This window comes from Micromys minutus (genome assembly GCF_963924665.1).
Source record: "Micromys minutus genome assembly, chromosome: 15".
Classification (NCBI taxonomy): domain Eukaryota; kingdom Metazoa; phylum Chordata; class Mammalia; order Rodentia; family Muridae; genus Micromys; species Micromys minutus.
The window spans coordinates 49,216,780-49,244,425 of NC_137984.1; the positions used below are offsets into that span (position 1 = coordinate 49,216,780).

Here is a 27,646-nt window from a genome sequence, read left to right on the forward strand (position 1 = left end):
CACCAGGCGGTCCCCTGGAAGAGCAGTGAGCGCTGTGGAATCTTTTTCTTATTGTGACTGATGTGTGTGTGTGTGTGTGTGTGTGTGTGTGTGTGTGTGTGTGTGTGTGTGTGTGTGTGAGATAGGGTCTACTGTGTAGCCCTGTGATGGTTCAGAGATCAGTCGTTTCCTCCCAAGTGCCTGGATCAAAGGCCCAGCCAGTGTGTAAGCACCACTAAGTCACCTTGGCTCCATCCAGGTAAAACTCATTAGTAATTTCAATGCACAGAAAGGCACATCCGAGACCTGCTGCTTCCCTCCCCTAGACAGTGACACACCGAACCCGACAGCAGGTGCTTGTATATTTTGTTTAATGCTTGCATTGTTTCTATAGCACGATTATAGCCATCTTTAAGTTTGCTTTTCATTACAAATATTTGTCAAGTTTTGTTTCAGAAACATTTTTCCTACTTTCTTGCACATGCGCCCAGACACACTACAAAAAAATTCATTCATAACACAGTAAGGGCAAACATTACTCATGTAAACATCTTCCATTGATTTCCCGTAATTAAAAAAAATCATAGAATTATAGATATTGAATAAGGCTCATAGATTTAGTTCAAATTCCACAAAAGACCAAAGATGTTTTGTTTTTTTAACTGTAATGGGTTGACTTTTGGTTACAATCAAAGCCGAAAGCATAACCCCTGGCTTCCACTTCATAAATGTACCTCACAACCCAATAACATGCTTTTTAGGATAGGAAGGGGACATGGAAAAAACGTTTGAAGAAAGGAGCTAAGAGTCATGGACATAACTTCTTTCTTATGCAGCCACCAGGTAGGACACGTAGTCCCTGTAGCATCAAGGGTAACTATAGTGACCAAGGGTGCACTGGCTCAGTGTTCGTATTGCTGGTGTGCACAGTGACATTTGTCAGATTATTAATTATACCGAGGGCCGAAGGTGGCTTGGGGAACGCACTCAAATGGAAAAATCATTGTAAAGGATTTGTTTTTGTTTTGTTTTTCTTTCCAGTCGGAAGAGTTGGGAGGTACACAAATGGGGTCTTCATATGAAAATGACATTTAACAACTGCGTGTAAAGTCACAGACAGGAATCACGGGTTTCCTTTATCCGTGGAAGTCTCCCTCTCTGGCTGAAGTCGGGTGCTTAGATGCATAGTCTTCCAGAGCTGAGACAGGATAAGTAAGGACTGTGCTGAGAATGGCCCCCTGCCAACGGCTGCTCTCCTCCTCCCTCTGGGAGAGGGAGGTCGGAAGGCAAAAAGCATTGGTAAATCTGTGAAGTCCCACCCCGGGGTCCAGACCCCAACTCCACTGAGGGTAGCCTCCCTGACATTGTGACTAGGCAGTTAGGGGTGGCGAGTGAAGGTAGCCGGGAAACCCAGCTCCGAGGTTTACACGGCCAAGTCTGGCTTCTGACTCTGCAGCCCTGCAAAGAAATTGTGCTCGGATAACTGCACCGGTGTCTCTAACGCCTCGCCCTCAGGCCCCTTAGGCCTGCAGGAATCACTAAAAGGTAAACACATCTCCTTTAGCACCGAACTGACCACCAGAAAGCGGCTGAGGCACTGGGGAAGCCTACCTCACATCAGACGCCACCCCACCAGGAGGTGATCACCAGTCAGAGCGGTTTGTAGGCTTTTGATTTCTAAAAATGAAAATTGATCTGCATTATATCTCAATAGACTCAGATAATTCTCACCAAAAAGTTTTGTCATGTGTTTAAATAGCACTGGAATAATTCAACTTCATTTAAATATATTCACTCTACCATGAAAATATTTCATACAAACATCTATTTACATACAAACACATTAAAATTTGTGAAAAGGGCTCCACCCCTGCGGCTTTATGGCTTGAAATAGTTTCATTGCTTTGAATATGTATGCACATGTTTGGCAAAATAAAACTTAGAAAATTTAGTATTTTTGAAAACAAAAATCACCACCCCCTGCCTTCCCTCCCTAAGCCCAGCAAACCAAAACCCAAACCAAAAAAAAAAAAAACAAAAAAAACCAAAAAAAAACAAACAAAACAAAACAAAACAAACAAAAAAAAAAAACCCAGAAACCAAAAACAACCCTCCCAAACTAAAGCCCGAACCAAAAAATCCTGACACCAAAGCTCAGAATTTCTGAAGGGAAAACAATCCAAGGTATACTGGGGGAATCTATCCAGATACCTCCTGTACCTGCAAACTGAATATATTGTGAACCTTTGATCTGCAGAAGGCAACACTGCAACTATCCATCTTGCAACATAGTTTTGCTTGTTTGTCTAAAACAAAAGATGTCTGGATTCTAAATCCCTGAACTCTGAAGACAGAATTTGAGGTGGTTCTTTGAGAATAACCAAAATCCAGAATTCTTGACCTTCTTGGAAGATTTGGAAGTACATTTTGCAGTGAGAAATTTAGATTTTTTTAAAACCAATTACGTGAAGTTAATAAAAGTGTCAATAAGACAGCCTTTTAATTCAGTGTTCATAACTGACCCTTCCACACCCAGTACTAGGGATGTAAGCCGGGGCCTCTAGCTGTTAAGCAAACATTGGGACACTGAGCTGTATCTGCAATCAAACTCAATTTTAATTGTCACAATTAAATGTTGTAAATGATTATGAGGCCTTGTTGGTGTGTGTGTGTGTGTGTGTGTGTATTGGGGGGGGGGTGTTGTTAATAAGAAAATAGTTTTTCAAGTCTGATGAACCCCAAGGGGTAATGAGGCTGAATTCCCAGTCAGGTTCAAAGAGGCCTTGACCCAAAAAAAAAAAAAAAAAAAAAAAAAAATCCTTTGTAGTTGCGGGAAGATCAGGAATTGAGAGGTTTAAAAATAAAAATCCGTACTAAGAAACTCAAGTTTTTCGCCTGTTACTTTGTAACCTTATCATTCTTATGTGTCCTAAATTCAGTTCTTCCTTTGCTTTTGTTAGTTCCAGGAATGCCCCAGTAGAGGGACATGCTCTGTGGATTAGTTCCTAGTCCTAACTTCTAACTCTAACACAAGGTAATAATAGTTCATCATAGACAAGGTGCTAAAGATGAATCAAGTCATGCAGGGTTGGAACAGCTCTGAATGAGTGCCCTCGAGACCAAGGCGTCAGGCAAGCGCACAAGCTCCAGCTGTTTGGAAGACAGCAGTTAGGTTTCTTTCCTACCACACAGAACCTCAGTCATGTCTGTGATTAGGATCCTGGGAGAAGACCAGATTTGTCTGCTTCCTATTTCCTTCTACAGCAGACGTGAAGTAGAGGCACGTTCTGAGGCTTTTCCATTTTGGTTCAAGCAAGGAGCAAACCCCAACCTCCCTCAGGAGCTAATTCTCCGTGCGGTGCCTACGCTGTCTGCTTTTCCACCCCATATCGAAGTCCTGGCCTCTAACAGTTGCAACCTGTGAAGATGCTGGGTATTTTGGAGAGGGAGGAGGAGGAGGAGGGGGAAATGGAGAGGGAGAAGATGTGGGGGTGGGGGAAACAGTGACTGGAATGGGTGACACTCAGGGAAAGGCAGAGCCCAGAAAGGGAGGAGAGGAACTTAGGACATAAAGAAGGAGGTGAAGCAATCAGCTGGGCTGCCATTCTCACACAGCAGAAAAGGCTCCGGAAACACACAGGGAGAGGGGAGACAGAGAGGCTCAGCTGTGAGAATTGCTGGGTTGCAAGTCCAGCGTGTCTTCCTCCACTGTGGGACGGGAAAAGTAGACTGGCCAGTTTACAAGCCACATTTGTGTGTGTGGCGGGCTGCATGCATGCCCCGCTGGGTGTGGTCAGGGGACAGCTTTCAGGAGCTGCTTCTCTCCTACTACACAGGTCCCAAGGCTCGGCAGCAGGCATCTGTACCTGCTCAACGATTTGGCTGGCCTCAAGCCCCCCAAATTGTTTTTGAGTTCCATTTGGATGCGATTGCTAGAGTAGCCCTTTAGGATAGAGGTTGAGCCCCTGCGGCAACTGAGGCTAAGGCTCCATCCCCAGGTGTGAAATCCTGTGAGCCCAGGCTATTGGAGGTGGGACCTGCCCTCTCTTCTTCAGTCTCACCTGGTGACTAAAGTCAGCCAACTCTCTTTGGACACATTTACATAAAAGCTCCTCTCAGAATTCGGATCCACAGACTTAGCCTCCTGTCCCCCGGTGGACGGAATCGTCTCTTTCTACAGAATAGAAGCCATCCTGTCCTGCTGACTTGCGGCCTAAAAAACTATTCTGTCAACTTGGTGGGAGGTGTCTCACAAGTCCTGAGGATGCTTCTCCTGAGGGAACCGGCTCCTGAAGTTTTCAGACAGGAATGTGACGAAGCGAGGCCACCTGGGGGCGGAGCCTTAGGGTCAGTGTGTCAGGAAGCTTGTGAAAGAGCCCAGGTGTGGCTATGCCAGCTGAGTTCTCCATCTGGGGCTGTTTGATGGGCAAGCTGTGCCGAAGCGCCAGATGGAGCACCGGTGAAAGCCATGAGGAGCAACATGGAACAGACAATAGGGTATCCAACTGCTCTCTACCGGTCTCCTCCCTCCATTTCTACCCACTCCTAAGTGAGCACATCTCCCCTTCTCAGCGCCCTCAGCGACCTATAGCAGCGTGGGAAGCTTTGGCTTTTAGGCCTAAACCAACACAGACCACAGGGAGCACTGTTGACAGCTGCAGGCCCGGCCTTCGGGTGATGGAGCGACGCCTTGGGGAGGTGTTCCCCCAACTCGGCGTTCATTCAGAGCAATCCAGTTATGTTACAGATCTAATGTGCTAAACTAAAATACCGGGGTTCTCTCTGTATTTCTGCAGGTGGGATTACATATGGCTTGTGAGGTTGGCTGAGATGCTAACGGCGTTAACCGTACAGGTGTGAACTTGTGGCTTCTAGCTCTTGGAAGCAACTAAGTGCCTTGAAATCGCTGTGACGAAAAGCTTTAACCAAAGATCTGATTTGTGCCTAGTGATCAGCACGTCTGCTGTCATGACACTGATTTCAAAGAGAATTTTGCATTCTGCCTTGGGATGCACATCGGCTACTGTATTTGAATTCAATGAGCTGTGTCACAAGCCGGGCGGCACTAGGTTATGTACAATTAATGTGTACCCAAGAGGAAAAGAAATTGCCAGCACTACTGAAGATACTGCAGAAATCGTCATAGCAACTGCTTAGAAATACGAATTTTCCTCTCTCCTTCCTGAAAGTATATCTTACATTTACTCTTTCATAACTTAATGCAAACAAGGTAATTTCATTTCTTCTCACATCTGAAAGCAAAGATATCTTTGTTTACATGCGAGAATAGTAAGTGTATACTAACGGTCTGGCCCTGTGAGCCAGGACTTTGTATCAGGACAGGAGAATGGGATGGCAGAGAAAGAGCCAGAGACCTGGGCGCTGCTATGAATGCAAAATCCATTTGGAAGCTTTCTCTTGTAAGGTAGAGCTAATATAGAGAAGCTAAAGAAATTACTCAAAGACTGGGCTTCAGTTCACTAGGAGAGGAACAACAGCAACAACAAAAAAGCCATTCTATTGCAAGATACAGATCAAAGGTTAAAAGGCAAATGACCCTACATGTATATAAAGATGTAATCGAATCGCTTCCTGCCCTGCGGCTGGCAACATGCAAGGGTGACTGGACACCGTTTGCACTAGCCATCATGGAAAAAACCATCGACCAAAAATAAAATAAAACAAAAGTGACCAAAGAACCCCATTTCCCCTTTTCAGCCTAATCATTTGGTAACTCTGAACATGGTCCAGATTTAGACTTCAACCATCAAAGAACATCATGCTGTCTACAGCTCGACAGTCCCTCTCAGTAGGGCGTTGTTGCAAGGCTATAGCTAATTTTAAATCTGGTATGAGTAATATAGTCAAACCTAGTTAGTATGCGAGAAAGTCGTTGCTAACGCGGGTGAGAGGATGTGACGTCACGGCATGAACAGTCCCTGGTTGTCCCGTTGTCAGATAAATGTAGTGCATAGATCCAAGATTCTATTCCAGGTCTCTGGAACCCAGGGCCAAGCCTTTCACTTTTGCTGGGTGGCCTGGAAGGCCTTCAGCTCCACCTGATACCACTCAGGGGCCTCAGGCCTACTCTTCCCCGGGGGGCTGTGGTCATAGCCATAGGCAACGGTCAGCTCTTCCTCAGCCTCCACAGCACGCAGGGTGCGGATGCACTTGATGGGCCCGAAACGGGGGTGGACAAACCTAAACACGAAGACAGGAAAGGTCATTCTTGGGCCAACCCAGGGGGCAGCTCACCCACATGCACCTGCTGGGTATCAATCCTGGGTTCTCAGGGAACGGGACAGCTCTGACAGCTTCAGTGGGACTCAGATTTGCTGGGTTAGAGCACTCTAGGTAGGCTGTGGGGGTGGTGGCTCAGTTGGTAGATTGCTCATCTAGTGTATCTGGCCTCCAAGGCTCTTCTCAGCATAGTCATAAACCAGGCATGCTGGTCCTAGCACTCGGGGTGGGGGAGGGGAATCAGAAACACGAGGTTATTCCAGGCTTCATAGTGTGTTTGAGGCCAGACTAGGATAATACAATATCCTGTCTTAAACCCCAAATCTCACAGAACTCCCAGCACATGTAGAGGAGGTCAGATGAGGACAACTTGGAGAAGGTGCTCCCTTCCTTCCACCATGTAGGTTCTGGAAATCAAACAGAGGCCTGGGGACAAGTACCTTTACCTGCAGAGCTACTTTGATAGCCCTCATCCTGCATGTAGGCCCCCATGATGAACAGAGGACATATCAAATGGGAAAAAGCCAGCCATACATCAGATTGGCTGGCTCCTCTGATTGTGGGTATGTGTCTGATGTCTTCTTAGGTCACTGGAATAGAACCAGTGACCAAGTGCTCTCTCTGGGCTATGCTCCCAGACGTGTGTATGTAGTTTGGGATAACTTTTATGCAGTATAAAAAACGAGCAGCTTCTCCTTGACCCCAAAGAGGCCTCTATTCATCCTGATTGGCTATCATGTTTCATGGAAGGGTCATAACTCAGGGTCGAGAGCTTTGGTTGGCTGCTCTGGTTTCATGTGCGTCACGGTGTTCTCCTATGTTCCTGTGTTCCTGAATTTCACTTTCCTGACAACCCTAGTAAGACTTTTTCCTTAGATGGTCTCTGTGGTGAGAAAATGGGTTCTCACGTAGCATGTCCCTAACACGGTGGCTCGTGCAAACTGAGACTCTGCTATCAGCTACTATGCATGTAAGCATGCACATGTGTGAATACGGAACATGTGCATGCACGTATGCTGATATGCGAACAGCACTTATAAGCTGTTCGTGGGCATTCATATGAGTCCATGTGTGCACATACATGTGCATGTGAACATATGAGCATACAACATTCAGATTGTGCTCCTTCACAGAGAAGATATCCAGCCCGTGAATTCAGAACTCTTTATTAAAACTGTGGCTTTGGGTGGAAGATATACCTGGCGCTAGAGTACTTGCTGGCACACAGATCTCCAGTACCATAAGATCACAGGTATGTATGTATGTATGTATGTATATGTGTTAGTGGTTGGTCTGGTGCTGTGTATACAAATGCTAAGCACTGGCCCCCAAGATTTGGTTGCCCCTGATGAGCAGATCCTCACATATACCAAGTGGTGCTATGTAAACCTTGCTCCCCAATTTAAAACTATTGGCTAGATAAAGGTGGCATTAGCCAGTTACTGGGGAGAGTTTCAGTTACTGGGTGGGGGGTCAGGTAGGGATGATGGAAGGAGGAATGGAGGAAGAAGACAGAAAGAACAGGAGCTCCCCATTAGACGTGATGGAGTAGCAGCAGCACATACCCTAGTGAAATGCACCCCCGGACAGCCTGCTGAGCTCAGTTAACTGGGGCAGGACTCAAACAGCAAGTACCATGGGGAGAGATGCTGGGGAAGTAGCAGAGCTTAGAAAGATGGATTAGGGGCAAACCCTCAGTCACTGGGCAAGAGCCGATAGGGCCCTACCTCAGCTACTGGCAGGCCGTATTAATAGTTTGCCTTGTTGAAGGAAGTGTGTCACTGGGGGCGGGGCTTTGGTGTTTCAGAAGCCCAAGCCAGGCCCAGTATCACTCTCTCTTCCTGCTGCCTGTGGATCGGGATATAGAACTCTCAGCTATCTCTCCAGCACCTTGCCTGCCTGCTGCCACGTTTCCCTCCCTGTTGGCAATGGACTAAACCTCTGAACTGTAAGCCAGGCCCAATGAAGTGTTTTCCTTTCTATGAGTTGCTGTGGTCATGGTGTCTGTTCACAGAGATAGAAAGCAGACAGAAGCGTATTACTGTGTAGCTCTGACTTGCTCAGAACTCACCGTAGACCAGGCTATCTCTGAACTCAGGGAGAACCTCCTGCCTCTGCCTATTTAGTGCTAGGATCGAAGACTTGAGTTACCACGCCAAACAATTTTGTCTTTAAATTGACATGCTTCATTAGAATTTGCATCACATGACTTCAGTATGAAAATTAAATAATGATCCTGAGATGGAGCTTTGATTAAATTTCTAGAAGATCTACTGGGGGTGGGGGAGGGGAGCCTGGTGTCGAATTTTTGGACCTAAAACCTTTTTTCCAATGTTTTTTCTCTCATGCTCACTGCCTCTGTTGCCTTTTTATTTCGTTGATGTTTGTGTTGAGACATGGTCTCACTATGTAGCTCTTGTGGGCTTTGGACTCACAGAGATCCTCCTGCCTCTGCCTCTCAAGTGTTGGGATTAAAGAACTCAGTCTCTTCCTTCAGGCACCTGAGTTATGGGCGGGCACCACCATACCCAGCCCATTTTTTGGTTTGAATAGACAGAACAGAAAGAAGTTGTTTTCAGGGGCTAAAGCACTGGGGCACACTGCACAGGGTCACTCTACCTCCAGGTCTGAGACCTGACTGACCAGAAGGTCCTGGGGGGACCAACTGAGATAAAACAGGCTATGAGGTTAGCATGTGTGAGGTCCCAGGTTCAATCTCTAAACATAAGAAGGAAGGAATGAGGGGAGGAAAGGAGAGGGACCTGCAATGAATGCTCAGAGGTCATGGTGGCAGAAGTAACAAGGAACCCAGAACCTCTGGGCCACATAGCTCTGGACCTTAGCTGGCCGACTTGGTACCGTATTTACTTGTGTAATTGTTCCCTGGGCGTTTTGTGCCAGACAACAAACACAAAGAAATCAAACAGAAAACACCCAAACACAACCTGCTGAGCGGAGAGTGACTTTGCACAAACACAAACTTCTTCTAGTTCTCCATTGCCTCGGGGAGAAACGCCATCCTGGCAGAGAAGCCATAGAATGGACTGGATTCGAGGGAGGGGTGTTAGTGGTGTCTGGGACGGTTAGCTCCCATGGCCTTAAGGGTTATGCCAGCACCATTGGGAATGAGCTTCAGCCAAATGTACACTAGTCGTGAAAGCCCACCCTAGTCATCGTTTTAGTTTCATGTCACAAGGCGTGTCTTAGGTCATTTCAGCTCGCCCTTTGAAAGCAGCTGGAGCTCCAGGTACCTGTCACTGGCTGCCAAGAAAAGCTGCCAGGATGATTTCTGTGGCATCTTAAGAACAAGTCTTGGGACATTTCCTAGCAAACCCTGCATCTTGGCAGGGTCTGACAGATGAGATGTCCAGAGTCACGCTCTGGGCATGTCTGCTGTGATCATGTACCAAATGGGGAAGCCTGTGCTACAAAACTGAGCCACGCCGCCATCCCATCATCTGTGTGCACGGACGGATACAGGTGCACGTGTGTGTTGAGATTGGTCTTGTGCACTGTGTATTCAGATGCTGAGCTCTGTGCCCCAAGGTCAGGTTGCAGTCTGGACCTCGGCAATGTAGTGTGCTATAAAGAATGCTCTCCAATAATCTCTAATTGGACGATAAAAGGCTAGAGTCTGTGACTGGGCAGGAGAGAGAGAGGAAGGCAGGCCTTGAGATCAAGTAGGGGGTCTCAGGCAGGGACCACGAGAAGGAATGAGGTAGGAGGAGGAGGTCTCCATGACGAAGGATGGACAGTGGGTATGTGGCCAAGAGAAAATCGCTCAGAGGACACATACGGAGCACAGCAAACAGAGGAAGACTTAGTTGGAAAGTAACGGGGTCTACGACTGGGACGCAGGTTAGATTGGCTCAGAACCTGCCTGGTTTACAGCTTTTTAATAAAAACATCAGGGCTGGAGAGATAGCTCAGCAGTTAAGAACACACTGACTGCTCTCCCAGAGGTCCTGAGTTCAATTCCCAGTAACCACATGGTGACTCCTAACCATCTATAATAGAACCCAATGCCCTCTTCTGGTGTGTGTGAAGACATCTACAGTGTACTTATATAAATAAGATTACTTCTATACACATGTACAGGAGTGTGTCTGCTTCTATGCGTACGCGTGAAGTTCACAGCAAAGGGCCCCCCGGTTATTCTGTGAGAGCAGCCACCATGTGACGCTTACAGACTTTCCCATGCCCTCCTCGCCCTGGGGCCCCTCTGCACAGATCCAAGCAGCCACTGTGTCCTACTCACAGGTCATAGATGCAGTTTGGAGTAAAGGAGTGATTCGCCTTGTGTCCCAAGGAGGCACAGTACTTGGACACGTGGTCATAGGGCTCAGGCACATCAATGACCGTCTCCTCATCCAGAGAGAGAGTGTTCCCATTTAGGGCCCAGTCCCTGCTGTCAACCTGCAAAACACAGGGGAGTCGTGCTAGAGAGGGCCTTTCCCCGCAAAAGCTCATAGCGTGTCAGAGGCACTAACTCACTTAGCTTAAGGCTTCATAGAGCACAAGACAGCCAAGACGTCTTCCCACGCAAGGACGGTGCAACCAGACAGCTCAGCCTACTGCTAGCTGGATTCTCATTTCCTATAACACAAAAGTCTCCCCTAGACTCACGCACCCTGTTTTTTCTAAATATTCCCAATATAGTCCTCCACTTCCAAGTTATAGCTTCTGGCAAGTTCCCTCTTACAAAGCTGAAAAGACACCTGTCTGTCTCATTTAACCCAGAACCCGCTGGGTCCTGATTCAGCCTTCGGGTGGTTGGAAGTCTCCAATTCTGCCACAATCCACCCTTTACAACACACACACAATTATCAGACAAACCCAAACGAGAAATAAACAGAGGAGAGGCTGCCGAGATGGCTCGGTGGGTGCAGCTGCTCACGACCACGCCTGGCCACCTGAGTTCAGTCCACGGGCCACCCAGTCAAAGGTGAGAACCCATATATACACACACACACACACACACACGTTATATATGTTATATATATATATATGTTGTGTGTATATATATATATGTATGTATGTATGTATGTATGTATGTATGTATGTATGTATGTATGTATATATGTGACAGGGTTTCTCTGTATAGCCCTGGCTGTCCTAGAATTCATTCTGTAGACTAGCCTGGCCTTGAACTCAGAGCTCTTCCTGCCCCCAGCTTCCCCAGTTTTAATTAGATTAAAGGTGTGCACCAATACCATCCATTCATCCATTCATAACTGCATTTTTAAAACACTAAAAGGTCCACACTTCTGTTTCAACAGAGGAACCCGGGACCAGGAGGCAGTCTCTAAGCCTGTGTGCTTTCCTACCTGTGCCTTATCAGGTGTGACTAATCACCTCCAGCACAACTTCCAGGCATCAGGCTGGACACTGGGAGGCTAGCAGAATAGCCCTTTGGGGCTATTTAAAAAAAAGGGGGGGGGGGCTGTGTTTCCATAGCAACGTGTAGACTCCATAAGGCACATCCAAGTCCCTGACATTGTGACACAATTGTGCTCTACAACTCATGTTTGTGAGCCAAAGACTGAGTTTGAAAACAAAACAAGGGTCTGGAAAGATGGCTCAGTGGTTAAGAGCACTAACTGCTTTTCCAGAGGTCCTGATTCCCAGCAACCACATGTGGCTCACAGCCATCTGTAATGAGATCTGAAGTCCTCTTCTGGAGTGTCTGAAGACAGTGAAGGGTATGCACATATACAAAACAAACAAATCTTTAAAAAGAAACTATAAAAGAACAAAACAATATTTCTTAAGCTGTAAGGAAACTTCCAACTTCGTTAGGCTGTGTCTGCAATTATTCTTTGCCTCATGTAGACTGTGAGTCACAGGTTAGCCACCCTTCCTAGGTGAACTGACTTTTCCTCAGATACACTGTGTTTAGATGTGACATCAGCCGATGGACTGGGTAGTTGTCACACACAGCAGTGTCGGACAGGAGGAAGGTCCTCTCAGGCCTCATTACTCCCAACCTGCCCTGGAAGTGTATGTGGTGTGAGCTGTGCTATACTGCCATTAGGTGGGTATCAGAGTCTCAACTGCACAGGGTGCAAGCGGCATCTCCTGCATTGCTGCAACCGTCCCATATCAGACTCTGCAACATCAGTGTCAGATGTCAGCCTGCTTCTGTTTTCGAAACCTTCCCTGAATTCTGCAGTTCACTGTATCTGTGACCTGGGGCAAACTCTTTAATCTCTCTTAGGTTTCCTCATCTGAAAGATGTTCAGACAAAGAAGCACAGGCTCAATATTTAAAAACTCCAGAATGCTTCCAAATTCAAGCCCTTGAGGCTGCTATGATGTAACGGAAAGAAGCCGCTTCCGACCTCATTTTTATCACAGGCAAAACGTAGGTGCAATAAAAATGTGGAACAGCTCCCTCTAAACTATGCACACAGGGCAAACAGGGACATCAGATTTCGTATTTTGACTGAGGTCCAATTCCTAAGAGTGCACACACACATACATACACACACATACACACACACACACTTAGTAACTCCAAATCCCTAACATTTCTGGTCCCAGCATTTCAGATAAGGGGTGCTCTACCTGTAATACTCCCTTTTCCATGTCGAATGTCCTGGACCTTCTGCAGGACTGGCAAGGGTGGTCACCTGTGTGATGCCAGCTCCTTGCCTTTTGCCTGCCCAACTGCTCTGAACACGTGACTAACTGGACCCGTTTGTGAAATGTTCCCTTATCCCCCACTGGCGCACTGACAGTGGAAACCGGATGTGAGACGCTGGCTGTGAGCCTAGGCTCAGCGCCCACACAGAAGGGCTCGAGGGTGTGCTGGAGCTTGCTCCTGGCCACCCAGCTCCTTGACCCCGTGAGCCATGACACTTAACGGGAGCCATCCTTGGAGTTGTAAACTACGCCAAAGACCATGCCTTAAGGCAAAGAGGGGCTGTGTGTTTCACAAAGGTGTGGGGAGGCCAGAGAACAACTTCAAGTGTCCTTCCCCAAGGACTCTTCATGTCTGTCTGCCTGCATTCTGTCTTTCCTTCCTTTCTTCCCTTTTGTGTTTTGGAGACAAGGTTTCTCAGTGCACTCCTGGCTACCCTAAAACCTTTTCTTCTTCTTTCTTCCTCCCTCCCTCCCTCCCTTCCCAAGGTCTCTTATTGTGTAGACCTCGCCCAGCAGGCTAGGCTGGCTGGCCAGTGAGCCCCAGGGCCCCATCTAACTGCTACCATTACAAGCATATGCTACCATGCCCAGCTTTTAAAACTGAGGCTCTGGGGACTGGATGAGTTCCCTCCTACCTGCAAGGCAGACACTTTAATGCCTGCAGCATCTCCTCATCACCCCACAACCCCCAAGACAAGACCTTGACCTATACAGCCCAGGCTTCTCCGGTCTCATCCTCACAAATGCTGGGGCTATGGGGTTTATGCCTGACACCCGACCACGCTGAGAGTAGTTGATGAACAGATCGAAAGGAACTCATTTTCAGGGGCTGAGACTCAAATGGGGACACTGCTGTGTAATGGTCAACTATACTTGACCCACACGCTCCTCACGCTTTGGGCCTTTCAGGTGCTGAGATTACAGGCACGCACCGCGTCCTGCTTACTCAACTTTAGGCTTCTGAGTTTGGACTTTTTGGTTTTTGCCCTAACTCTTCCTGGTGAGATGGAGATGATCGTATAACTGCGTTAGCAGGAATGGGGGCTTCCCTAAAAACATACCATACTGAAGGTTATTCATTTTAGGACTCTGACTGGATCTTGGATTTCTGATGTGGGGGTCTACAGTCTAGAGAAAACACACAACTGTGTGTTATCAACCTTTCCGTGACCAGGAAAGTGGCTTGTACAAACTAAAGCTTTTTAACTGATTAGGTTGATGTTCACATCTTTCCTACTCACCTCTTGGTGTGTGATTCGGACTCCATTATAAAAGGACATAACAGTATTGGGTCCCACTGCTACCTTGGAAAACAGTCCTTCTCCGGCGCTGGAGATGAGAGAGTCGGCAACATAAACCCTGAAATAGACACAACAATGACAATCAAGTCGAGAGCTGCTCCAGTGTGACCTGTCACTTCATGTCAGTCACCAAGTTCCACCATCAACTGTTCCAATCATTCAACAAAGGAAGCGAACGAGGTCCAGAAAGTAAACCACAGTATGTCAGCAACAGGAATCAAAGAGACACCTTCCATCTCTGTAGGAGCTGTATTCAAACTGAGCTCTACCCCGCTCCTTCAGATCAAGTGTCTGGCTTAGGCTGGCCTCAGACGTGCTCTGGAGCCAATGACAGCAGGAGCTACTTCTTTATCTTATTATTTTCTCTTGAGACAGGTTCTCTGTAGCCCCGGCTGTTCTGGAACTCTCCATATAGACCAAGCTGGCCTCGAACTCACAGAGATCCTCCTTCCTCTGCTTCCAGGGGACCCAGTGACAACCACCTAATGATAACAAGGAACTTCTAATATTTCTGCTTCCACCTGTGGAAGCCTGAGGTCAAACCCAGGGCCTTTATACATTCTGTTAACTGAGCTATGTCCCCAGGCCTCAAACAAGGTCTTTCCTAAGAATGGGGAGATGGCTGTTCTTCCAGATGTTTGGTTCCCAGCACCCACATGGAATCTCACAACTATTTGTAACCACAGTTCTAGGGATCTGACACCTTCTTCTGGCCCTGTGGTCAGTGCACATACATGGTGCACAGATAAACATGCAGACGAATGCTCATACATAATTTTTTAAGTCTTATTTACAGCTAATGATTATTTTTAGTTTTACCAGGCAAGAAAGCATGCCCAAACTTTTCAAAGCCACATAACAGAGTAAGACTATTTCTCAGTTAAATGCCAAGATGGACTGCTTACACAAATATCGACAACTAATGAGATATATCCAACAAAGGAAGGGGTTAAAGCAGAGGTCAGCTAGCTATAGGTCAAATCTGAATGCTGTTCATGTTTGTTAATAAAGTTTTATTGAGATACAGTCGATGGGCTCAAAGGCCTCTAGAGCTGAGTCTGTGCAACAGACAACACAAGGCCTCCAAGGTTCAAAATTGTTACCCAGTATAAAAAAGGTTCCTAAGCTCAGTTTTACAAGAAAAGCACTCTTGGTTGTGGCGCAGACGTAATAGGAACCTGTTTCACCAACAAGCCTTTCGTTTCTTCATGCACTGTGATATATGACCCTGCTCAAGACAGGGCATCTGTAATGTTGGCTTATTTTATGGACTGGAAGTTTGAATTACTGTTTCCAATTTTGCTCCTTTCTAGTGACAGAATGACACATCTCACCCCTTTGCCAGGTACCCTCAGGACACTTCCTTTAGCGTAGGTGGGTCCTTTAGCGTAGGTGGGTTATATGTCCCCTGCCCTATTGACTCTGCTGAAAGAACATGGAGGAAGGCCCTGCTGCTGGGTCTCAGGTGTTAAAGACATGGCGAGTTTCTGCCAGGCTCTTCCAGTTTCCATTGTCTCCAGGGAGAAAAAAAATATGTCCTGGGGGTTGTTTGTCCTTTAGCCAGAGTCTTGGAATGAAGAGATGTGAAACAGACCTGAACCCAACTTGAATCCTGGAGCCCAGCCTAGTCTGGCTGAGCCTGGTGAAGCCCAAATAAAAATGGCTGAATCTAAGCCAACCCTCAGAACCATGCGTATAACAGGAAATGCTCAAAATGCTCGCTCCTGTAAACAGGGAAGCAGTATGAGAGTATTGTTATGTAGAATTTCACAACCCTCAAAATTCCTGGCCCTGGGCCAGAACCTCTTGTCAAAAAAAAAAAAAAAAAAAAAAAAAAGTGGACATTCTCTCCCTGCAGTGGCATTGTGGGATCAGCTCTGTCAGGCAGACCAGGAGGAGGCTAGTTTCTCAGATGGAAGCAGAGGTAAACAAGAGATAAACCATGCCCTGGAGGTTGGGGGCTGTCCTAACTCAAGTAGTCCAGCTGCTAGAGATAAGACTTCTGAGCTCCTAAACCGAGCTAAAGGGCAGCCATTTTCATAGGCTAGGTGTGAAAAAGGCCAGACTCAAGGGCAGGAGCTTTCCTGTTTACTGTTAGTGCTCACTTTTATTTGCTTTTTCTGCCCTGTTTTCCCTTATGAATAAACACGTTGCTTTATATTTATAGCCCAAGAGTCGGCTGCAGAGCACAGGAGTCGTGCTGAAGGTATATAGGTGAGGCTGGAAAGAGGGACCCCTGACAGGGCTGGGAACATGGCTTGGTGGAAGGAAAGAACTGATTTCAAAAGTTGTTCTCTGATTTCGACATGCTTGCTTCCCTATCCACCCAGAGTCCTGAGGAAGGGGGACACTGGAAGGGAATGACTAACTGCTTGACCTTTCCTAGAGAATTTGTTCTAGGATGAGATGCACTGGCTGGATAATGTAGCACTTTCTACGGACAGGGTCACTGTAAGAATACAATCAGCTTCCTCAGGACACCCAAATGTCTAAGTGAAAGACGTGCCAAGGAAAAAAGCTCATTATGGAGAAGCTTAGGTCAAACAGGAGCCCCTGAGCAGACAGACAGACACAGAAGCTCACGGGTGCCCACCGCCAGGGCACACACAGTGTAATGAAAGCCACAAGGAAATAGTTACCTCTCGGACTCATAAGGATCTGGAAGGAGGGCATCGCTAGAGATGCAGGAGGAAGTCGATTTATCAAAGTGGTACACGGAACCTAAAAAGGCGAATCCACATGTCAGTTCCGGTGCAGAGCCCAGCAGAACGTGCAGATGTGTTCCTCAGTCAGGGAGGGGCCAAACAATCATGATGCCAATCTGACTCTGGCTCTGTCCCTTTACCCCAACCCGGCTTAAGGAGATGGTCCTACTGAGTTGTCCAGCCTGGCTTTGACCTTGTAATCCTCACTTTTGAGTAGATAGGATTACAGACCTGTATTTACTAGGCCTGATTTAATTTCAGTCTTAATGGACAACCATCAGACCTAACTCTTAGGATCCCTATTTGTTGATTTTTCTTTATTCCAATGTTTTATAAATCTGCTTGGGTTCCTAGAATTTTAAACAAAAATGTTTTTTTTTTTCATAGAATTTTTCAGATTGCTCTAGTAAGATCAAACAGAATAATGGTTTTTAAAATCTCTGAGGTTTTCTTCATACCAGACAGACAGTCTGTAAAATCTACAGCAGAGCCCAGCTTGACTCCTTTACTGAGGGTGAAGTCAGCCTCACAGAATTAAGAACAACATTGCTTCCAATGCTACGTTAACTGTCATGTGGCTTCTATTTCAGTGGCTCAGAACCTGGTGACTGATTATTCCTGAAGACAGGGATGCAGCTGTCCTAGAATTACTGTTGGCTTTCTGTCAACCTTGGTGGTTTCTGAGGGCTCATAAACAAAGAAACAATATTTGGAACAGGAAGCTAAACTCCTATAAAGCAAACTGTTCTTAGCACCAAGACCACACTAGGTCAGGTCTTCAGCAGTTGTCATGGTTACCAGACCCCTTTTCCCATGGTTTAAATAGGTCAACCTAAACAAATACCCTAAACTTAAGTCAGAAAATCCAAATCAGCCAGTGAAGACCCAGGATCAGACCACTTAAAGATTTCAAAAGTAGAACTTGTAGCTGGGCAATCTGCTTACAGGGGAGGCAGGGGAGCCGTGAAGGTAAGCAGGGAGCCCGGAGGAATCTGGATATGGGCAGGAATAGGAAGCTCTGCCTTGCGAGGCTGGGTATGGAATAAGAGGAGGAGGTGTGTTCTCCCCAGCCCCACAATGCATTCTGGGCTTAAACTCAGGAGTCAGATTCACAGGAGCCTGAGAAATGGAGCCTCTAAAAGAAGCAAGCAGCAGAAAACAAGGCTATCTTTGGTCATCAACTTTACTACATCTGCAATTAACCAAAATCTGAGTGGCCGCATACACCTGCGAGGGATTGTTTTCTTAATTAAATAATGTACCGTGGGAAGTACCACCTTTAATCTGGACTCCATGTTCTAAAAGAATAATTGCTTTTTGAGAACCAAATCAGGTGACTTAAAGTTCTGGCTCATGCCACCAAAAATACTGCTTCTTGGGTAGTTTTACATTTGTAGCAAGGCTAGGGCTGGAGCACCACGTGAGAACACCTAGCGCCATGTACAAGGCCACAGTCTGAACTCTAGAGCTGCACAGATAGAGGAATAAAGTCAAAGGGCACCACTTAAAATGTCATAAGGGAACGGGGTGTGGTGGCACACACCTGTCTTCCCAGCACCGGGGAGACAGGTAGGTGGGTCTCTGAGCTGGATGCCAGCCGGTCTACAGAGGAAGTTCCAGGGTAACAGGGGGACAGAGAGAAACTGTCACAAAAAACAAGACAAAACCCAAAGCTATGGTAATGGGCTGGAAGGATGGCTCAGTTATTAAGATTGCTGACTACTCTTGCAAAGGTCCTGGGTTCGATTCCCAGCACCCACTGGGCAGTTCCCAACTGTCTGTAACGCCAGTTCCAGGGGATCCAACACCCTTGTCTGGCTCATTTAGGTACCAGGCATTTTGGATAGCCACAGATCTCTGCATTTGCCATCATTTGTCTGATGGGGAGGTGGGATGGAACAGCAGGCATTCAATTTTAGATAAAACAAACAAACAAACAAAAAACCCTCCTTCATTTTGGGATTAAATGAATGAACTGACACTTGTAGGTCTGTGTGTTGCTGTGAATGTTGGTGGCAACACGTGTGACAGTGACCTCGAGGCTGGTCCTCAGGTCCCATCCACCTTGTGATCCTGAGACCTGATTGCAAAATCTGGAGCTGGCCAGCAAGCTCTGGGGATCTGCCTGTCTGCCTCTCTCCAGTGCCGCGTGGCTTCTGCACATGGGACTTCGGGCTCTGACTCTGGTCTTTGAGCATAGGTGGCAAGCGCTTTACTGAGCTACGTCCACAGTTCCTAGAAGAACAGTAAATCTACAGAAAAGCACAAAGAAAGCACAGAATGCCCCTGCTCTTTTTCTCCTAATGGTAACTTTCAGAAGGATTTTATATATATTTAGCATGTATGTATACATACATGCATACCGTGCATGTGTGCTCATGGGAGGTCAAAGGACAACTACATGGGTCCCAGACACTGAACTCGTCATCGGCCTTTGAAGCAAGCTCCTGTAGCCTCAGAGCTGTTCCCCAGCTTAATCAGCTCTTCAGTGTATACAGATGTGATGTTTTTCTGACTCGATTCTTTAATACCATGAAAATCACGGTCAGTGTTTTAGAGCTACCGTCATCTGAACTGATTGACCACTGTCCCTTCCAGAGTCACCCACAAGTGCCTCCTTACAAGACTTCTTGGCATATCCCACTGACACACATGCTACACTTTCTCTGACTCCCTCACATTGGGCTTTGTCATGTGACTTGCAACATAAACTGGGAGCCCGGCTGGTACTGTCTGATTATACTCTGACACTATGAGCCACTGTGACAAACTATTGCCCAATGTGGCCACTGTACCTTCACACTGGGCCCAGCCAGAAACAGTTCAAATCTGACCAGCCGCTTGGGAGTCTAGCCTGGCTGAGCCCTACTAGCCCAGCCCAGGCTAGACCAGCTGAATCTGAGGACACAGCAGATATACGTTTGTTGTCCGAAAGCAGGGAGGGGCCACGGAGGGGTCTGGTTTTTGCCAAAACCTGACTGACACTCCATTAAAGTGGGCTACGCAGAGAAGGAAAGAAACCTCTTCAACCTGTCACCCCACGGGATCCAACTTACTTTCCGACGTCAGCTCAAAGTGCGGCTTCCCTTCTTCAGTGGCTATGAGGGTGGCCAGTTTGGCTTCAAGCATCTCTCCGTCAATGAACTTCCCATAGAGCGCAGTCCTCTGGTCAGGGTACACATAGGCTATCTTTTCTCCCGTCATCTCCCCATCTTCATTGACTTCCCCAACAAGGCTGCCTCCATCCTGGCAGAAGAAACCAAAATGCGGAGCTATTATATAAAGGATTCATCTTAGCGCTCGAGTTCAAGATGTTTCTCTTCCACACTCCACGGTGAAGAACGTCAACACTGATTTATCTTTTTTAAACTTAAAAATCTAGAGCTTTTGACAAGAGCAAAAGTTCTTGATGCCTCTGCAGGTAGCTAGCTACTCTGCCACATACAAATATGCTTCTAGAGTGTTCTATGCACAGGAGCATACATGCCTCATTTAGAGGAGACCGAAGGGTACTTTATAATCCTGGGCTAACTACAAGCACTCTGGCTTGTGTTATCTAAGAAACAAACACGTTTCACTCAGTGTAACTGCCAACATTTGAGGGGAAATATAAGCTATGTCATTACAACACACACCTGTAATCTCAGCATTCTAAAGTCTGAGGCAGGAGGATTCTGAGTTTGAGGTCAGTCTAGGCTACAAACTGTTTCAGTTTCAAATTCCCTCAAAAAAAGAAAAAAGTAAAATAAAAAAGAGGGCACAAGTATCTATAGTAGAGTATTATTATCTGCCAGTCATATGGTCTTACCTCTTAAAACCCACTTCTTTTGAAATTATTTGTGTGCACGGCTGTTTTACCTGCATGTACGTCTGTGAACTGTGTGCATGCAGTAGAAGAGGGTAACAGGCCTGGAGCTGGGTTTCAGACAGTTGTGACCCACATGTGGGTGCTGGGACTTGAACCTGGGTCCTCTGGATGAGCTCTAACTACTGAGCCATCTCTACAGTCCGTCTGTCTTCCTTTTTGTTTTTTAATTTTAAGAAGTTTTTGCTATGTTTTTGAGCCTGGCCTTGAATTCATTATACTGGACAGACTGGCTGTAACCTCACCATGGCCCCCGTGTCTGCGTCTCAAGGGCCGGAACTGCAGGAATGCCCAACTCACCCACCCATCAATAGTTTGCTAAGAAAACCTGAAGGCTGGATGTGGTCTCATACACCCTTGATCTCAGCAATAGGGAGGCAGAGACAAGCAGATCTCTCATCTTTGTGGGTTTGAGGCCAACCCGATCTATCCAAGGACAGCCAGGATTATATATATAGAGAGATCTTGTCTCAAAAATAACACAACAACAAAACCTTCAGTTAAAATGTACTTTAAAAATTTATTATTATTACTACTACTATTGGGCTAGAGAGATGGCTCAGTGGTTAAGATACCTGACTATTCTTTCAGGGGTCTGAAGTTCAATTTCCAACAACCACATGGTGGCTCACAACCATCTGTAATGGGATTCGATACCTTCTTCTGGTGTGACCGAAGACAGCAACAATGTATTCATATATAAAATAAATCTTAAGATATATTTGTAGACTAGGAGTAGATGAAGGGCTCAAGACCTTGTGTGCTTAGACATGCTACACACTCTACCTCTGAGCTAAATCTCTATGGACTTAAGAATTCATTTGGGCTAGCCAGGCATTGGTGGCACATGCCTTTATTCCCCCGCACTTGGAAGGTAGAGGTACCCACAGAGGATCTCTGTGAGGCCAGCCTGGTCTACATAGTTAGTTCTAGGGCAGCCAGGGAAACCCCATCTGGAAAAACCAAAGTTGGGTGTGGAGGAAGAAAAAAAAAAAGGTCGTCTCTTATACATCACTTCTTTCCTTCTTCATTGGTGGGTCCCTGAGTCCCTCTGGGAGCAGGGCCAGCTTTGTGTCCTTCCTTAGGACAAAGGCCTGAGTAACTCTATGTCCTGGCAGGTGCCAGGGTAACAGTAGGTAATCAACAGATGCTTGGTATTTTTATTTTGTGTGCATGTCCCTGCATGCACGTGTATTCGCATGGGTGAGCATGGGCCACGGTGCATGTGTTAACGTCAGAGGACAACCTGCAGAAGTGAGTTCTCGCCTTCTAACATGTGGATCCCAGGGGAGCCATCATGGTCTGGCTTAGTGGCAGACACCTTTCCTTACTGAGTCATCCCGCAGACATGTTTTAGTTGAACCGGGCTACCATAGTACCGTAGATAATTCAATTTAGGAAGCAAGAGATGGGCCATCTGCTGAAGTCCTTATGGCATAACTTACCAATCAAAGTCACTTGTAAGCTTGCTAAACTATTTGGTACCACGGCATCTCGGATAGCTTGGTTAATGTCCTCAGCTCAGATAGCTAGAAACAGTTATGCAGAGTAGCAATGCAGGGGGACACTCATGTGACCCTCAGGGCTGCTTATTGGGACAGGAATAAGTGACATTATGCACAGGTCGCACGGCTCACCAGTCTACCCGATCTTTGGTGGGGGAGAGATTATAAGCTAAAATAAATTCCACAACTTCTGAGGAAAAATATACAGCATCGGTTTTCATGCGCAGAAAATGCAGAAGGTGACATTTGGTGCTCTTTGTCCTTCTGAACTTAATTCTTGCTAACGCAGTGTAAACGGATAGTCTGTAAATGTGATCTGCCTTCAGGCTGCTGCTGCTGACACAGCGTGTTAGCGCGTGGTGTGTGTTATTCTTACATGTCGTAACTAGCAGGAGCCATTACATTTCTGCCTCACCTTCCTCTCAAAAGCCAAATTTCTTACTTTGCACTGACAAAACAGAAATCCTTTGGCTTTTTTACATAATAAAATAAAATAAAATAATGCACTGGAAGCTAAAATCAAAGCAAACCCAGTTTGAGCACATGGTACCTCTTGCTAGCGTTCACCCGGGTTTGAGTCTCAGCTCTGCAAGAGCTGGCGGCACACACCTGTAATTCCAACCCTTAGGAGACAGAGGCAGGGGAATCAGAGGTTCAAGGTCCTCTGAAACTACGGAGAATCTGAGGCCAGCCTGGGCTACACAATATTGTCTCAAAAATCAAAACATCACCAGCAAAGCTTTTGTATAACTAGAGGGAGATTTTCGAAAGGAGCGGTTCTTAGAGCGATCTCACTGGAACAATAGGCAAAAAATAGTTGGTTTCCTAGTCTCATTCTTGCACATTAAGGGGAAGAGGTCATTGCTTGGTTTCTTCTGCTCGCTGGCTCCCCCTAGCGCAATTGGTGAGAAGGCAGGTCAAAGGCTTGTTGACAACACTTTTCTCCCTTGGATGGGGATTTAACAAGGTATGATGTACCTACAGTGGGTCCAAGGCACTGTCCCTCAAGAGACACCTGCAGTGCCCCATCACTGATGGCTGCTTTATTGACAGCCTCCAGACAGGACCGGCGCCTTCCACTCTCAACACATACACGTGTTGTCCGCCATTCTGACAGCTAGTTATTACTTCCCAACAATCGGCTCTTGGGGTTTGAGAAGACCACAGGGTGAACCGTTGCTACAGCTGTTGGCAGGTCTCCCTGTGCTGCGGTGGCTGCAGCAGCACTAACTGGATTATTAGGAAAAAAGGGGGAAAAGGACGCAAAGGTGGGAACTGACATTTTGGGGTGTCTGGGGTGGGTTGGGGGAGACCTGGGGCATGCATATGATGAAGACATGTTGAGTACACATGTATGAAATCATCAGATGTGGAGAGCTTTGGGGGCCGTTTGTCAGGAATTTGACATTGGGCCTGCACAAGGAGGCAGGGCTACTTCAGGCAGGAATCTTATTTAGGCTTCAGAGGAAGTAGTAGGCTTCAGGCAAGAATCTGACTTTGGGCTAGGACAGGGACGTAGGCTCAGGTATCACTGTGATCTGGGGACTTTATTGCCTCGCTTGTTCCTTGACTACTCTGTTTATTTGTCTTGCTTTCTCCCTTAACCTAGAACTGACCTTAATTAAAAGGGTGTAACAGCAGACTAGGAATAAAAAGCCCACCTCGGCCTCAGAACTGGCTGGGCTCATGCTACAGTGTAGTCTAAATGTCTTTTTTCTTTTTAATCCTCGATCCTGGGCTGGAGAACCTGTTGACTGACTGAGCTGGCTTGGTCAAAGAACACATAAAATATTCTCCAAAGATGTCATTTTTAGAGACATTTTTAGGTTTGCTATAGCCAGTGAGATGAAAGCAGGAGATGGTCTCAGCTGTGCCTTCGGTCTCATCACAGGACTTCCCTTGATCCTAGTCAGGGGAAAATGGCAGGGAGTGGGCGTCTCTGGGAATCCCGGTTTCGGCTGTCTCTCCTCTTCTGCCTACACGGGCTCCGCTCCTTTTTCTGACAAGTCTCTCAGAGGTTAGTAGCTCCTCAGCTCCGGGCAGCGTGGATCTCAGCCTGGCCACTCAGAAGGCATCTCACCCTGCCCTGAACTACAGGTACCTGGGCCCAGCCCATCGGCTTGTCTGCCTCTATCTAGACCCAAATGACGCCCAATGGATCAGAGCTGATCAGGATGCCTAAAAATGCTGGGCGATGTCTTAGACAAACAGTAACCATATCCTTTCCTTAGGGCACAGTTCTTTATAAATTTTAGTGTGTGCTCAGGCTCCTCTAGCAGCTGGACTGACACACAGAAACTATGTCAACTGGTTGAAAAAACAATTGTGTGGCTAGTCATGGTGGTGTGCGCCTTTAATCCGAGCACTAGGGAGGCCGAGGCAGGTGGATCTCTGTAAGTTCACGGCCAGGCTGGTTTACACAGTGAGCCCCCAGGTCAGCCAGGACTATATCGGAAAACCTTGCCTCAAAAATAAATACAAACCAGCTGTGTGTGGGATGATGTTAGGTGTCCTGATCTGCCACTCTCTGTTTTATTCCCTGAGACTGGAGCTCACTGAACTTGAGGTATACCAGCAAGCCCAGAGATCCTCCCATGAAACCCCAGTGAAAGCTGTGAGTGCCTAAGAGACCAAGCCAGGCTTTTTACTTGGTTTCTGAGGACTTGAACTCATGTCCTCTTACCTTCAGCAAGCATTCTTATCTGCTGAGCCATCTCCTCAGTTGAGTAAATGATTTATAAAGAACAGAGCCACTGGTGAGATAGTCTGCCCTGGAGATTGGGGGAGGGGTGAAGGTGTTCGCTGTTCACCAGCAAACAGCAGGGGGGGGGGGGTGGTAACTCCAAAAAGACCAGAAACTGCCAGATTCCATCTCACATGTAAGAGACTGGAGAAAACAGCTGGGTGTGGTGGCACATGCCTTAATACTAGCATTTGTGAGGTAGAAGTAGAGGCAGGTGGATTTCTATGAGTTCGAGGACAGCCTGGTCTACATAGTGAATTTGAGGTGAGATAATTCACAGGGTGAGATCCTGACTCTCCTCTCCTATATTTCCTATCCCCCCCCCCCCCCCAGGGTCCTGGCTATCCTGGATCTTCCTATGAGCCGGGATTTAAAGGCATGCATCACCACACCCAGCCACCCCCCATATGTATTTCAACATTGAAATAGCTTTCTGGTTCTTTCTATAGGATAAAGGAATTAAAAGTTTTTTTTTTTAACTTTAATAATGGTACAATAAAATTAGTTTGTCCCAGCGATGAGTAAATACTCAGCAATACTCGGTATGACTCAGAAGAGTAATTAATAGCAAATCTAAGCCTTGCCATCTAAGTCCGAGCAAGCAACAGCAGAAACTCCCATCTTTAGCGGCTGACCATGCCTTCACATTTACTATTTATTGTGAGCAGTCAGAACATTGGCTTAAATCATGTTGCTTTCTTTCCCTCAGAGGGAACAGGTGGCAGCTTACCGGGTAATGGACCCAACACACTCCATGTCGGATGTTGTCCTTGTACTGTCCCTTGAAGATCAGCCTGCCGTCCGTGTCATACTCCTGGGCTGGTCCATTCAGCTCCCCATCCACGTAGGTGCCTTGCAGAACACCACCATCCTCATAGGTGTAGACGCCCTGGCCCTGCAGGGCATCATCCACATAATATCCCTCCAGGGTGCTGCAGGCAAGGGGGGACAGAAGGGACAGTCTGATGACGTGGGGCTAGAGCTCCCCCCATTTCCCCACCCTAATACAGTCAGCGGCAGGTGGAGATGTCTTGCTGTGGTTGGCTCTCTCATCCCACTGTGTGGGTCCCAGGGATCATTGGGTTGTCAGGCTTGGTGGCAAGTGCCTTTACCCACCGAGCCATTTAAAAACAAAGGATCGGGTCCAAGGACCCACATGCCGGGCTGTTTCAACCCTTACTTGTATCCAAAACAACAGCTGGAGTTCCCAGAGATTGATGGCTAGGAAAAATGCCAAAAGATGGATAAATGGCTGGTGATCTCAGCTTGTTGGTAGGGCATTTACCTAACATGCCCAAGGCTCTGGGTTCTAAAAATCTTTAACCCATCATCTCCTGGTTTTTATGAGTCTTTTTTCTCTGACGAAGGAAAGAAAAGAAAAAAGTCACAGGTTGGGCTGAGAACAAGTCTCATCTCCCCGAGTCTCTGTGGCCAGGCAGATGCGCAGCTTACACCGGGCACTGGCATTTCTCATTTCTGCTGTTAAGCCTCATCTGAGGCTGGTCATTCACTGCCCTGTGGGCCAGCACTCACTGACCCTCGTGGGCCCCCCTTGAATGGCTCAAATGCAGGGGTCTTCACCTTACTTTCAAGCCACGAATTATATTTACACTCTACAGTAGCAAGGTAACTGGCATCCCATCCAAAGGCTCACCTTTGTTTCCCTTTGGAGTCAGGGGGGCCTTATTTTTGTTTTACAGCCATGCATTCCCTAAGGGCAGGGACAGGCTCTCCAAAGTGTGTCATTAGATGATTTTGTCATTGTATCAACAACACACATATATACACACAAATCTAGATGCTACAGCTGCTTCAACACCTAGATTCCATGATAATCTCTAGGAACTTTTGAGGCACGTGCTGTGTGTCTCAGCTGCACACGTGTTCGCATACACATGTAAAGGAGGAAGATCAGCAGTCTGACAAGAGGCTGAGCCCTGTGGTGTTGGACCAGAAGAAAGCTCACGGTGTGTTTGTGGTAATTTCACTATTCTCTTCTTACCTCTGTCCTCACAACGTGCACTTGGAAGTTCAGAAATGTGCTTTGCGCCCAATATCCTTACGTAATGGAAGTTTTCCAAAAACTCCATTTGGAATAAAGGAAAGAGCAGCTCAAATCATTTTAAGAATTTAAAATGTAAGGGTCAGCAATACGGCTCAGTGGGTACAGGTGTGTGCCGCCAAGCCTGAGGATATGAGTTTGATCCCCTGGGTACCCATCATGGAATGAGAGAACCCACTGAGGAACGGTGTACTCTGACTTCCACACGTAGCAATGGCACCTACGCCTCTCTACACATAATATCCACACACAAAATAAACATATGCAAATGAAAGATTAAAACTGAAATATAAGATACCCAGAAATCAAGACGGCTTAAATAACACCAGCTTTTATTCACAGATGCAGCGAGCACTCGTTTTCAGGTGTCGGAGTAGTAAAGCACTGTGTGGGGCTCTAGCCAGCATGGTGCACGGGACATGTACGGCCCGACAGTCCTCTGTGGTAAGCTCACACTGCGTACTGGGTAGGCAGGATGAATACAGCCTCACACTAGGACAAGCGTACACGGTGTACTAGGTTGGTTAAGTGGGACAAGCGGGCATGATGCGCATCATGTTCTGGGGCAGGTAGAACAAATCGAGGCAAAGGACTGAGCGGGC

At 46.8% G+C, this 27,646-nt stretch overlaps 1 protein-coding gene across 1 annotated transcript in view; it reads right to left on the bottom strand.

Moving 5' to 3' along the window:
• Positions 1-333: 333 nt before the first annotated feature.
• Positions 334-27,646, bottom strand: part of SETD7 (SET domain containing 7, histone lysine methyltransferase) — a 44,636-nt gene continuing 17,323 nt past the window's right edge. Inside the window, exons 3-8 of the mRNA XM_080929350.1 lie at positions 25,713-25,914; positions 19,926-20,115; positions 16,804-16,885; positions 14,105-14,222; positions 10,478-10,635; positions 334-6,180 (exon numbers count right to left, since the gene is read on the bottom strand). Of these exons, the coding sequence (XP_080785476.1) occupies positions 6,000-6,180; positions 10,478-10,635; positions 14,105-14,222; positions 16,804-16,885; positions 19,926-20,115; positions 25,713-25,914 (931 nt within the window). The 3' untranslated portion in view covers positions 334-5,999. The remainder of the gene's footprint in view (positions 6,181-10,477; positions 10,636-14,104; positions 14,223-16,803; positions 16,886-19,925; positions 20,116-25,712; positions 25,915-27,646) is intronic.